General features: G+C 43.8%; 2 protein-coding genes across 3 annotated transcripts in view; both read right to left on the bottom strand.

Annotated features, from left to right (window-relative positions):
• Positions 1–800: 800 nt before the first annotated feature.
• rplp0 (ribosomal protein, large, P0) lies at positions 801–3,703 on the bottom strand. The gene is made up of 8 exons (XM_069678551.1): positions 3,668–3,703; positions 3,251–3,358; positions 2,961–3,136; positions 2,636–2,723; positions 2,114–2,260; positions 1,752–1,937; positions 1,507–1,647; positions 801–1,032 (listed from the first exon to the last, which is right to left on the bottom strand). The coding sequence occupies exons 2-8, from the start codon at positions 3,302–3,304 to the stop codon at positions 874–876; spliced, it is 951 nt and encodes a 316-aa protein (XP_069534652.1). The 5' UTR covers positions 3,305–3,358; positions 3,668–3,703; the 3' UTR covers positions 801–873.
• Positions 3,704–5,803: 2,100 nt separating this feature from the next.
• Positions 5,804–13,976, bottom strand: part of LOC138605551 (paxillin-like) — a 29,449-nt gene continuing 21,276 nt past the window's right edge. The window contains exons 1-7 of one of the 2 annotated variants that reach the window (XM_069677889.1): positions 12,594–13,262; positions 11,952–12,326; positions 10,530–10,688; positions 9,758–9,931; positions 8,589–8,670; positions 8,331–8,479; positions 5,804–8,243 (exon numbers count right to left, since the gene is read on the bottom strand). In XM_069677889.1, coding sequence (XP_069533990.1) covers positions 7,977–8,243; positions 8,331–8,479; positions 8,589–8,670; positions 9,758–9,931; positions 10,530–10,688; positions 11,952–12,326; positions 12,594–12,815 — 1,428 coding nt within the window. In that variant the 5' untranslated portion in view covers positions 12,816–13,262 and the 3' untranslated portion in view covers positions 5,804–7,976. Of the gene's footprint in view, positions 8,244–8,330; positions 8,480–8,588; positions 8,671–9,757; positions 9,932–10,529; positions 10,689–11,951; positions 12,327–12,593; positions 13,263–13,976 lie in introns of those variants that run through there. The other variant, XM_069677888.1, reaches the window with a different exon arrangement.

A 13,976-nucleotide genomic window follows, 5' to 3' on the forward strand; every position in this document is an offset into this window, starting at 1 on the left:
AACAAATAGATTTTATATCGTTTACAGTTAACAGAGTTGACAGTCTTTCAAACCGAGGTATTTGAAAAATACTGACAAATAACATTTCAAACTGCTCCAAGAGTAATACGTAATCTATTAATACACTGCTTATTCATATTCCATAGTGGAGATCATAAAAAAAAGCCAGTCAAAGCAACCCTTTAAGAGGCTGACAATATACAGGGTGGATAGCGAAAGACTTTGACTGCCATTTAAATGTGAACCGGAAATATTGTTTTTTCCATTAGCCACTGTTACTGGTTTAATACAAATTATATTTAGTTAAATTATATCTCTAAGCTAAAGACCCTTTCCCTCTGGTTTCTTATTTTGAAAGCCGACACACCCAATCCGGAAGTCCTTTGTCCCAGCATATTTTACAATGACGTAATACCAAATGTAATTTCCGGTACATGGTTACAGTTTGGAAGGGAAGCTAACCTTTTGGCCGAAACGCGTTGGAATCTTTCAGATGCTGATTTCACGAAGTTATACCTTATTGCGAGTGCTGACGTCTTGCAGTATAATCTTCGATTCAGCACTGATAGCCTTTTTAGAGTTAGTTTACAGTTAGAATTCTAAACACAGCTTTACAAGTATTTAATACCAAATAACTGAGAAATGTTCAATGCTCCAGGTAAATGCCATAGAAATCAAATACACCAGTATTTGCCATTTTTACAGGAAATACCCAATAATCAGTTGACCATCGGAGCACATCATGCAATTGCAGTTTAACCATCTGAGCCAATTACCACAAAGAAAATTCACACAACAAATAAGGGTAATGAGATCTTTTATTGAATCATGGTCTTATTTGACTCTTATCTGGTTCTGTTCGCTGTATGTATTTTAGTCAAACAGACCGAAGCCCATGTCGTCATCTGATTCCTCAGACTCCTCCTTAGCCTCCTCCTTAGCAGCAGCAGCAGGAGCAGCAGCAGTCTCTGCAGCTGCTGCAGGGGCCGCAACAGCAGCGAATGCAGTTGGATCAGCCAGGTAGGCCTTGACCTGCGAGGAGAATACATAAAATTTTCCGTTAACAAGTGTATTCATATAAAATAAAATCTCATACAGATTAACGCATCCTGGTAGTACTAGAAATCTTTACATTTTTCTACAAGGAGGAGTGTCTGAAACCTTACGTCCCTGGCAGTCAAGTGATGACAGACAGGCATAGCGAGGAAACAGATTACTGTTTGCAGGGGGAACGACAAAGCAGTACCACACAAGCTGCATTGTAACTTATCCTGCACGTGGGTGTGAAAACTAGTGTTTGATATTATCCAAATTTCCCCCCTTGGAAACAATAAAACATCTTACTAACAAGCTAGGTTCCTTTAATAGTGTTACTTATTATTCCCAAGAGTAGTATGCTTGCAATGAAAAATGTTGCTTTGCAGGGTAGTGTACAGTGCAGCATCACTCCAAAAATCTAGGCTACGGGTTAACCAAAAGGTCATGTTGCAGGTTTTATGTGAATACCTTGTCTGCAAGGGGGAAGGAGTAGTCTGTCTCCACAGCGACAGCCAGGACTCTCTTGTAGCCATTGATTACGGAGTGGGGGACAGAGGCCAAAGTGGGGTAGCCAATCTCCAGGCACACGCTAGCAATGTTCCTCACACCCTAAATAAAAAGCAAGTTTTATATTAGTTAACCAATGTGACAATAACCATTACTCAGAAAGTGAATTTAGTTTGAATTTAAAGAGACCATTTTCTATATCTCACCTCCAGGAATCTGGCGTGCAGAGAAGCCTCTGTGATGTCAAGCACCTCAGGGCTGTATACACTGCCATTGTCATACACCTGCTGAATGATGAGCCCATAGGAGAAGGGTGAGATGTTCAACATGTTGAGGAGTGTGGCCTCGCTGGCACCAACCTTGTCGCCAGTCTTGATCAGATTGACGTCACTCTGGGAACAGAAATGATGTTAGTTACTGGTGCAAACATTTACACTATGGTTTACCATTCAAGGTTTCATTGAATGAGCCCTTGAAATTTCTGGCTTCTTAAATCAAACAGGCAATGCTTCCTGCATGTTAAATACTTAGTGTCCAGCCATCACAGGACGGCTGTTTACAAACTCACCAAGATTTCAATGGTTCCCCTGGAGATCTTGGTGGTGATACCCAGAGCCTGGAAGAAAGAGGTCTTCTCAGGACCCAGACCAGTGTTCTGGGCAGGCACAGTCACTTCACAAGGGGCGATGGCTCCAGCACGGGCAGCTGCAGGCACCTGAGGTATGGAGAATTTTACAGTTTAGTATGATAAAGGCCAATTTTAATTCTAAAATATGTTACATTGTCACCCAGAGTTAAAGATTAGCTTTCATGGAGTGTCTGAAACCTTACGTCCCTGGCAGTCAAGTGATGACAGACAGGCATAGCGAGGAAACAGATTGCTGTTTGCAGGGGGAACGACAAAGCAGTACCACACGAGCTGCATTGTAACTAATCCTGCACGCGGATGTGAGAACTAGTGTTTCATATAACCAACATGCTAGGTCCCTTTATTACCAATTATTCCCAAGAGTATTATGGGTGCACAAATAAAGTGACCAAAGCAGTTTTATTACAGGCTTTTATATTGTAGTCAGATAAGGACACATACCTTGTTGGCCAGCAGCAAGTCCCTGACCTCAGCCAGATCCTCCTTGGTGAAGACAAAGCCCACATTTCCTTTGATGTGGGGCAGGAGCCTGTTAAATCACAGCATCAGCTGTTAAGATACGTAAATAGGTCAACATTTGTATAAAATGTAACAGGTTTTTAAGTGTCTGAGACCTTGCGTCCCTGGTTGTCGGGGGACATAGACAGACAGGGATAGCTGGAGACAGATTATTGTTTGCAGGGGGAACGACAAAGCAGTACCGAACTGGCTGCATTGTAACTTATCCTGCACAAGGTACCAAAGGCAGAGGGAAAAACAAACTCACTTCTCCAAGGCAGGGTTGTTCTCCAGATGGCCACGAATGGCTTTGCGCATCATGGTGTTTTTACCCATCAGCACCACAGCCTTCTCACGCAGAGACAGACGGATGGTCTGCATCTGTTTGGAGCCCACATTGTCTGCCCCCACGATGAAGCATTTTGGATAGTCATCCAGGAGTTGCTACAAGGGCAAAGTATAGTAAGACAGTAAAGGTAAACATATGTACACTGGTAGTATGGATAATATAACAACTTACATTGTGTTCCAATGTTCCACATGACAAGTCATACTTACGATGATTTTCATAAAATAGTTGGACTTCCACGTGGCCCTGTCTTCCCTGGGCATCTTTGCAGTGCTTCCAAGGATCGCTTAACAGCTGGTTTAAAGACAAGGTAGTACCTAAATGAAGGAATAAAATTGTTTATTAATACATTTTAGTACATCACGACAGTCCACGGTACTCTACAGTCCAGGGTATCCTACAGTCTAACATGTGGTCTACAGCTAACGTTAGCCGGCTAATAGCAAGCTAGCAATATTTTAGCAGGCCGCGCTAGATTAAGACACGCCGCAATCCTTTCAACAGGTAACTAAACATAGCAGTACGTTCCGTAGGTATTTGCCCCATGTGTTTAAAAATTCAATGTGCCATAACTTCACCGGAAATGTATTAAGATGTTTTAAGAAAGACAGAGAAAAAAATCTTACCGCGCACAGTAGGGTCGCGTGAAAGAAAGAGGAAACGGAAGGGCACGAGAAAGTTTATATAACAAATAAGTGACCAATCGGAATTGAGTTATGGGCGTTACCTACACAGCTATTGGATAGTTGATGTGTCAATCATTTCTGTTACTACGCTATCGCTAATCACAGGAATTCTGCTACAACCCAACGCCTAACAAAATAAGAGTGGTGTCAACTTTTATCTACAAATGGTAAATACCGGCAATCAATGATTTTTTGTCGAACACGGCTACTAACAACGATTACTTTCACTTTTTACGCTCAGTTTTTTTCTATTACAAAAAATAATGCCAACAACAGGGTTACCCAACTCGCTAACTTATCAGACAGATGAGTGAAACGATGGCAGCGCTGGCTCTTCGGCTTCCGTCGGAGGTCTGGAACCACGTTTTCGGATATCTGTCGGCGGCAGACAAGTTTAGCGTAAGGGCCACCTGCAAGTATTTCAAAAAACTTGCTGACCACAGATCTCTTTGGAAAAACGGGTCCGTAGTTTTGGGGTTTCAAAATGGTTCATACAACAATCAGTTCTGGGCCACTCTTCGACGCAGAAATGTCACCAGTGTTGTGGTGAGGAGCTGCAAAGCTAAGGCCTGGAGAAAGCTTGTCAGGTGCCTTCCTGATGTCACCACGCTGGTGATGGACCGGAGTTCACAGGAGGGCCTCGACTTCTTGAAGGAGTTTCCACATTTGAAGCGCCTGGCGCTCAGAAACAGCCGCAGTCGTCCCCGGCTGGATGCTTCCTCAGTGTTTGCCCCTCCACAACTCACTCACCTGAGCATCTGTGATTTTTTGTTTCCCAGTGCTTCAACTGTTGACTTCATTTCTTTTATGTCCAAGTTTACAAGTCTGACATCTCTGGTCTGTCATCTGGTGGTTAAGTTCGACGATACAAGTTTGTTGATACACTGCATACTTAACTGTCTGCCGAAGCTGAAGCATCTGTCACTGTCACTTATGCATGCTGAGTGCTCCATATCCCAACTCGAGCCAGGTCCCCCTGCAGGAGCACATCACCCAGTCCTGTCCAGTTTAGAACTGATCGACTGCAAGGATAATTCATTAACAGAGGATGCAATGAAGCTGATGCCTGGCTTGAAGAGTCTTGCTGTTTTCTATAGTCAGTCACATCCAGAAAGACAGGTGAACCTGAACACATGGCTGAGTGACCTTCCCACACTGTCCACCCTTGTCATTGTCAATGGCCCTCCTGTAAAGAAGTACATCAGGTCAATTCTACCCACAGTGACCAGTCTCACACTGTGTGTCGCAGGATTATCCTTAGGGGACATGGCAGCTGTATCAAAGCAGGTACCAAATCTCATCCACCTTCACATAGACCCTTGGCCTTCTCATCTGGGAGCTCACACAGCTCAAATTCCACAACTTTTTCCAAAGCTCAAGAGTCTCAAGCTTCGCCATGAGCATGTACCAGACAAGGATTTTTTACGCCTCCACCTGCTGCAGGACCTTGAATACTTGGAGATTCTGGACAGCCGTCCGCTCCTCTCTGAGCTCAGTCACAAGCTCAGAGCTCTCACAGACTACAGACTTCAGGTCACACTCTCTCCTCGTCAGAGGGATGTGCTGTCTTGTGCTTGTGTTTGTCAGGTGTATTAACTTGCTGCGTGAGATTGTTGCAATATTTTTGACCAGTGAAGACCCTGCAGGGATCAAATTAATGTCTGATTAGGATTTTGGAAGTAATTTAACCATGTATTAAATGCAAGACTCACATCACACAGACTCATTGAGCCAAATAGTGTATCAGCCTAAATTGGGCATCTCTCAGTCCTTGCCTTACTCCTCACTGTTGACCTCAATAGGCTGCTCTTAACCTGAGAGACAGCCATTAAAAGGAGCAAGCGAATAAATGTAATGGGTCTCCAGATATGAAGATAGGAAAGCATAAAGAGCATGTGTCTGCTTGTCCTTGTTTATTTTTTGGTCATGTAAGAATACCTTTTATTTTATGGGGTAAAAATGTGGAGAAAAACAACAAATGCTTTACAAGCCTTCATACCTGCAAAGTGTTTTTTTCTTTCTGATTTTGACAACTGTGTTAAAAGTGCAATAACAATCACTTTTTGGACAAAACAATGCCAGAAATAGAGTTTTTATTTTATTTGCAGCAGTTATAATCATCAATCAGTAATCAGGACCCACATGGGCTTCCATCCCACCCACACAAAGAGCCATGAGAAAACTCAAATGGTAAAAGATCACATGAATGTCTCCACTTGCAGAGCAAAGTTCACATAATCTCATAAACAGTAAAAGGCTTTTATTTATTTTCAAGAATTCTCTGACAGAAGCAAAACTTATAAGGCGATATACTGTAAGCAGATAAATATACACGGGGCAAAACTGTTAATCTTCCCCTGCTACTTCCTGTTCATCTGAATCAGCTACAAGATCACGGTATCCTCTGCTCGTCTATAACAGTGTAAACCTTTGGGTGATACCACAGCAGACGAGGCCTCTCCCAGAGTTCAGCACATGAAGAGTCAAATCACAGGAAAGGTTTACAACTCCACAGTGTATAAGACCTTATTGCATTGACACATTTGGCACAAGAGCAAACATCTTCACAAAGTAAAAACAATCTGAGTGTGGATACTGTGTATTCACTTCTTGCACACTTAGTGATCAAATTGAAGAAGAAAAAAAATCACATCTTGTGTTAAAATAAAGCTGCAAGTAAAATAAAGATGAAATAAGTGACTACATAGATTTTGCTAGAAGCTTGGCCCTGGCTCTGTGTCCTCCAGCTTCCATCAGTGAACCAAGCTCTGATTTCATCACAGACATCAGGATCAGAGTTCATGACTCATGATAAGACGATAAGGGCTGCGTTTCTTTACAAGTGTGACACTGGGATCAAAGCTGGTACGTGTTTTTATGTGACAACAGGGTCAACTATTGTTGGCCTAAACGCCATTAGAGCCAGCTCTTTGCATATCAGTGTGAGCCCAAGCAGCTCAAAAATATATTTATATTTCCATAAAAACAGTGACAAAACACAGTTCTGTCCCAAAGTCGAGCATTATCCAGGTATATAAATGTTAGGTTCTGATTGTAACGGCGACTGGCAGCTAGTGCTGAGAAACGTCCAGAGAAGAAAGCATGCTTTAAATCAAATGCACAACCACATCTTAAATCTTGAACCAGCCATGTTAATAGATTTAATACAGTGATAAATTCACAACAGTAGAAATAGTAAAATATGGGAAAAATGTTAGACTCATAAGAGCATCATTTATTCTGACTGAAATTATTTTCTGTGCCGTAAAATCTCCACTTTAAATTTAAATCAAAGACTATTAACTGTTTTAGCTTCTTTTAATTGCACAGTTTGTCAACATTTATATTCATTCTACATAATGTGTAATATTGTTATTTACCTACTTTTATCATCATGAATTGCAGCCATTTAATTTTAATCGAGCATTATTGATGTACGTGAATCCAAGCTGCTACGGTGAAAAGTTGTAGTCAATTATTAATGTTTGATTTTACTTCTTATGTCAGATAGTTAACAAGAGCACGAATGTGAATGTAATGCATGCATGCAGAAACTGATCATTTCCATAGTAAAACAGTAGAAAAATAATATTTTGTTTGACGCCTGTAAAATGCACCTTAAGACGGTCTCGTCGAGAGGCCTGTGGTTGGAGTGTGCACAGTTTGATATGCTATTTAAAGGAGTGAAGGATGGGTCCAGTCAGTGTATGTGTGTTCATGTATTTCCATGGTTTGTTAAAATGGCACCTCATTAGTTTCCCGAAGCTAGAAAAATACATCTTTTTCATAGATTATTCCAACACTCATTGGCCAAACACTAGATATTAAACACTTAGGTCGACTCTCCCTGGTCCATGCATGAAACCACCGCATGGTGCAAGGTCTCGCCCTGCAATGGGGAAATACGATCATTTACAAATCATGTCTAAATTTGGCCCTTGTATGCTTGTTTATGTACACACATACAAGGCAAAATCATGTATTTTCTTTGTTGCACACAGGAATAAACTTGAAATAAAAATCTCTTTGGGCTCTGGTAAAAATGTCTTTAGCAAAAGTGTGAAATGCCGAGCCTGAGGGGTGGGACACACAGGGACGTCCCTTCAGTGTCATGATGTAATCCACACCCTCAGTCTCAATAATCACTTTACTCACTTAAACATGCTGAGTGCACACACACCCACACGTGCACTCAGACAGGTAAAGAAATGTGTAGACTTGTGCGCACACACATTTATACACGCTCGGTCTAACTGAAGAGTTTAACGAAGCAGCCTTGGCAGTAGGGCTTGTCGTTCTGCTCCTTGAAGGTGCCTTTGTTGAGCTGCTTGAGGCAGAAAGCGCACACGAAGTGCTCCGGGTGGAACTTTTTGCCCATGGCTGTGATGCAGCGGCCGGTGATGGGCTTCTGGCAGCCGGAGCACAGGGAGCCGCGGTGCTCGTGGTAATGCGCCTCACAGTACGGCTGTCCATCGTGGTCAAAGAAGCTGCCGTTTATGAATGGTGTGAAGCACTCCTGGGAACGGAGGAAGAAGAGGTATGATTATGAGGATGGGTTGACAGAAAATGGACAAGATTCAGTACAAAATGTCAAAGAGCTCACCCTGCAGACGAAGCATTCTGGGTGCCAGAGTGAGTTGAGAGCAGAGATGTAGTTCTCCAGGATGGCGCGGGCACAGCCGCCACATTTAGGGGCGAACATGTCAAAGTAGTCCTTCCTGCAGAACGCCTTCCCATCCTTCTCATGGAAACCTACAGGGCAGCAAAGACGCAGAGTTACTCCCTCTGTTCGCAAAATAAATTTTACATTTCTGTTTTCTACAGCATGGTGTTGTGTTATTAATGATTAAACAGTTAGTACCTTCTGGGCCGAAAAAGGCTCCACACTGGGCGCAGAAGAAGTGCTCCGGATGCCAAGTCTTGTCTAAAGCAGTCACAACTTTCTGTAAAACAAAGCAGAACCACACAGACAGTCATGAAATGTCTGATTAAAGGGTGGTTCCATATGTTGCTCCGAAGTAAAGTAAAACATTATAAGCATGAACTGTATGTCAGATATAATGAAAGACGTTCAGGCCAGGAGAGGGCAGACAGAGTCCACAGAGGCAGAGTGGGAGGTGCTGCAATCCTATGACTGTTAGCTCATGTTTTCCAGGCCTGATAGCATTTCCCAACAGCTTCAGCTGGAAGCACTCTCATCCTGTCTGTGTAACGCAAGATTTTTAAAACCTCCTCAGCTGATCCTCATTTCTGTAAGAATTCCGCCCTGGAAACAATTGTTAGAAACCCCCTTTACATTAAAGAGCAGAAAGTGATTCTTTGCTTTGCCACCAGGGGGTGCAGTGCTGAAAGAGAGGGGTTAGATGAGGGGAGGCAATCTTTAACATTCATCATCTGTACAGTAAAATACAGAACAGCAGGGTACAAAATTGTTGGATGTATTTATGCATCAATAAAGCACTGCTGGAAGTTCAAAATTCACAAATACAGACAGACAGACAGAAGAGGAGGTGATTTAGGAAACCCTGACAGTGACTCATGTTGGCTTTTCCCCAGATTATTGTCCACTGTTCACTTGTAGTACCTCTGGCAATGTGGGTGTGTGTGCGTGTGTGTGTTTGTGTGTAATAGCAAAGGCTGAAAATCCCCCGACGGGTGTGTGTCACTGTGAGGATAAGACTGAGCGCTGACAAGAGAGAGAGAAGAGCAACATGCAGCGAGTGAGACATATGACAATCTGCATGCACAATGCACCTGGAAGTCACTTCCTCTACTGCCTCTAGGACCGTGTGTGTGCGTTTGTGTGTGTGTGTGTGTGTGTGTGTGTGTGTGTGTGTGTGTGTGTGTGTATCTCAGTCCAATCAACCGTCAATGTCTGCTTGAGAAATAAAGCTATTTCCAACATGTAGTCGTGTAGTGATTTTTCCAGTAAGGACTTAATCCATTAAGTTATGAATAAATAAATATCATTATACATCCATCCAACCCAGTGTGTGTGTGTGTGTGTGTGTGTGTTTATGCATTACTAACATCCAGTATGGGTCCATTACAGTAGTGGCATCTCGGTGAGAACAGGCTGTGGTAATCTTTCTCACAGTAAGGCTGCCCCTCACGCTCAAAGAAGTTTCTGGAGCCGATCTCGTCCTGGCAGTGGGTGCACACAAAGTGCTCGGGGTGCCACGTTCTGCCCATGGCCGTCACCACCTGGTGCAGGGAGACACAGCACATTAAATAAAAATGAGCTTCTAAGGGAAAGACCTGGCTCAGCAGAGGAAATCGCTGCAGCCTTGCATGAAGAAGGAGACACTGCCAGCAGCAGCAGCAGCTGCCCATTTCATAAGTGAATGCTTAAAAAATGAAGATGAAGATGAAAATGTAACACGTATGTGATGATATATTTAAAATAATCACACCTCCATTTCAGTTGTTTCACAGAAAATAACATGGTTGCGCTTGTTTACATATGTCTCAAAGTTATTAGGTAGATAATAAAATACAACATGAAAGCTTTTTGAGTTTTATTTTCCTCCACTTCCTCGTTGCCAAATAAATAAAAGCTAAATTATTGATAGATTGACTGGCTCGGGCCTGCAGCGCTCAGGACAGCCTGAGATTTGTGGAACATCAGCCAACACAGCACAACCCGTCCAACTTGGGCAAATAAATATGGAGCGGACTCTGATTTCAACATAATTTTACGAGCCAAACAAACTATGATAATGTTTTATAAGCTTATTTGGTTTGCTGAATTATATTACACTTGCTAATATGAGCGAATAAAAGACAAATGTGTTATCATCACCTGCCCAACTATGGGTTTCTTGCAGGCCCCGCAGACGCCTTTAGCCACCGTCTGAACTCCGAGTCTGTTGAGGTCTGACTGCAGGCTTCCCAGCATGTTGTCCAGCTTGTTGGCAGGTTTCGGGGGGCCGGTGGGAGAAACCTTTCCCTGGGACTGGATCTGATGGAGATGGAAGACCAGAAAGTGACCATTCAGAGGGAGACAGAAACAAGCTCATGGCGTTGAGGTCTTGAAACAGAACTTGGGTTAGTTTTGCTGTCATGCTTTGCCACGTCATTGTTAATGTGGGTCTAATGACTGCTGTTTCTCTTGGCTACATTGGTGTTCATTTGTTCTACATGTTCTCATGTAATCATACTTTGGTTACTCATATTCCAAAAACGTATGTCTTTTTAACTACCTTTGAGATTGTTTGCTACAATAGTCTTTACCTGATTTGCTGGTATTAAAACAAGTGTAATATCCAGATTATAGTGAGCTGTCCTCATTGAAGTACATCCAGATGAGATGGAGACAATATACCAGGAAAAGCCAGTGACATATCAACCTGGACTAAATGTGTTCTCATCAACCCTGATAAGTGCTTGTAGGCATTCATGACGACTCTCCAATATCAATATTGTGTGAGCGAATGTCTCTGGCCGTAATGCAACTCAGCGCAGACCTTCTCAGATGGTGTGGTTATTGGAGCTTCATGACTCTTACATTCCACTGAGAGAGAAAATAGCATCTCTGCTGCATGTATTCTCTCTCACTCTCCCATACACACAAATAAAACAGCCACCCAGCCTTTGACCTTTATGCAATTATACTCCATCAATCTCCTGCTCTTCACCAAAACTACTTCATTAAGGCTCCATGGATTATACAAGAGGTGATGGCGCGTGGCATTCAACTTCATCATGCTGGCATCTAACCCAGTGGGACCTGTTGACGGAAGTCCTGTGGGAGATGTTATAACTGTGCTGGTAACTGTGCTGTCATGTGGCAGATTAGGTTTCAGTTGCACTGTGAGAATACCATTCCTGCTCATGGCAGGGAGGTTAGTGTAACAGGAACATAGGGGGGTTACACTCGTCTTGCCTCTAAGCTCTTAAACTCTGCACTGCACTCTGAACACACAGCCCCTGGCGCCGTCAGATGTCAGATTTAGAAATGGGGCTCAGTGTTTCTAGCTTGGACGTCAGCATTGCTCATAACCTGGACTGACTGGGTTTTTAACTAAGCTTTAAAGAGGCTACCGGTGACCATGTAGCATGAATTGACACCAGTGATCAAGAAAAGAGCCAAAGACAAAACAAATTTTGCGAAACACCTGATTGAAACCAAATGAGACGCAAACATGCTCCAGTAAAACAGCTCAAAGGGGCAGATAGAAAATGTAAAGAGAGAATGAGGTCAGAGCAAAGAGGCGATCCGTGCCTGCATTGGTGGGAAGATGGGGTCGTATTCAGTCTGACAACCCACTGATACAAAGACCTTTGGTGGCGGAGGTGGCGTGACGGGCTTGGGAGGGGGGCTAGGCGATGGAGGAGGCTGGACAGGGGGAGGAGTTGGCTCCCGAGGGGGAGGTGTGGGCTCCTTTGGGGGTGGAGGGGTAGGCGCCTTTGGGGGTGGAGGGGTAGGCGCCTTTGGGGGTGGCGGGGTTGGTTCTCGAGGAGGGGGAGGGGTTGGAGGGGGAGGAGGTAGTGGTGGAGGAGTGTGCTTGACTGGGGGCAGCTTTTTGGGTGCTGGGGGAGATTGCGGAGGGGAGAGGACTTTTCTCTGTGGGACAGGTGATTCTGGAGGGATGATGATCTGGGGGAAGGAAGGAAAAGGGAAACAGCAGAGAGGAGAGCAAACAGATGACAGAAAAACAGGCATCAGAATGAAGAAAGGAAATGGAAAAAGAGAAAATTGGCACCACAAACTGAGGTTTTTAAAGCTGCCTAAGACAGTTATTTCTGTAGTACTTTTTATCTGCCAGTTAACTTCTTGACCAAACAAATACAAGATAAGGAATCAGAGAGGTTCCAGGATAGCACGGATTAGCGCTGATTCCTACCGTGCCCCTCTAATGTCTACCTTATCCACAGCAGACTGGACTCCTTCTTCCCGGGTTCGTTGTGGGTTGGACATTACAATGACTCCCTCGGTCAGCCAATCATCTGTCTGCTGCTTACGCCTGCGCTCTACTCGCCCAATTCCCAGTTTCCCCTGCAGTTCCTCAATGAGTCGGTCTTGAGAGTTGCTCTTATTCACAATGATGGGTCCCATTTTACGTCGCAACATTCCGTCCTTAAACATCGGATGCACGTTGGTGGTCTCTTTGGTGCGGCGGATAACCGACTTGAGCTAGAGAGTAGACGGTGTTTAGCATTTGCAATTCATCAAAAGGTCCATGTTGAATTACAAACACAAGCAGGCCAGGCACAGCACAGAATGTCCCGTTCAAGTGGGAAATCCGCTCAAGCAATGGCTCCAGAATATATTTTTCTGAAAATGTTCTTGAGGTACACTTTTGTATCCAATCAAATTTGCCCACAAGAGCTAAGCACAGCCTTCCATTCCATTCAAATTCATTTCCTACTGTAAAAACTACTTAAAGCGATGCAGGTATCTGTGGCACGGCATGCCGGACGCTGAAGTCAAGACAACACAATCCTTTCACAAATGCTTGCACTAAAGTCTGCAAGTGCCAAAGCAAGGCCAAACAACATGTGTATGTTTTTGCTACATAAATCACACCCTCAGTGAATAATAACACATTTTTCGCATCATCCACTGGTTTCGTAAACATGACCAAGGCCAATCCCTGTGACTAACACATCGATGTCCACTGAGGCAAGTAGGGGCGTGCAGAAACATCCTCTCAGCAAAGCTTTCAACATCAGCCACAAATAGTCTCTACAGGGAGATTTCTCCCTCAAGGCATTTTGCAATTGCTATGCAATGACACCACATGCATCACATCACAGAGTTGGAGGAAATCTCTTCATCAAGACACAGTTTTTGTACTTTTGCACAGCTCCTTGACTATTTTGGAGCAGCTCTCCCAAAACAAGCTTGTTAAGGCAACTAGAGGTACGCTCTGCCAGAACAATGATCTGACACAGCAGTTCTGCCATTATTGTCAGAGATAATTAATGTCTTAGGCCACATGGTCAAATAATAGAAAGACCACATGGGGTAATAAAGCCTCCCTAGCTGTATGCCAGCAGCTTATTTTGGGAGAGTCAAGTTGATGTGTCCTACTTGGCCAGAAGCAGATAGTCGCTCAACAGCAGAGGGCTGCTGCGTGGGAAGGTCCAGCGTTGCATCTGGTGTCCCGGGGCAAGTGGAGGGGGTGAAACACTCGTCCATCCAGCTGGACTCAGTCATGGGTGTCAGAGTTCCCTCTCGGCTGAGATCAGGGTAAATTCCGTCTTCCTCCTCCCAAGATCTGTCTTCAGCACCATGCATAGCACT

This window comes from Semicossyphus pulcher, unplaced genomic scaffold (genome assembly GCF_022749685.1).
Source record: "Semicossyphus pulcher isolate SPU_LCO1_2020_fin unplaced genomic scaffold, fSemPul1.0.p SCAF_3, whole genome shotgun sequence".
Lineage (NCBI taxonomy): Eukaryota > Metazoa > Chordata > Actinopteri > Labriformes > Labridae > Semicossyphus > Semicossyphus pulcher.

Bases quoted from the DNA above. Each gene is read 5' to 3' on its own strand.
- rplp0 (XM_069678551.1), bottom strand. From the start codon at position 3,304: ATGCCCAGGGAAGACAGGGCCACGTGGAAGTCCAACTATTTTATGAAA. The intron at 1,648-1,751 runs GTGAGATATAGA...CTTTTTATTTAG, and splicing joins TGCACGCCAGATTCCTGGAG to GGTGTGAGGAACATTGCTAG. The intron at 1,033-1,506 runs GTATTCACATAA...TTCTCCTCGCAG, and splicing joins CCTTCCCCCTTGCAGACAAG to GTCAAGGCCTACCTGGCTGA.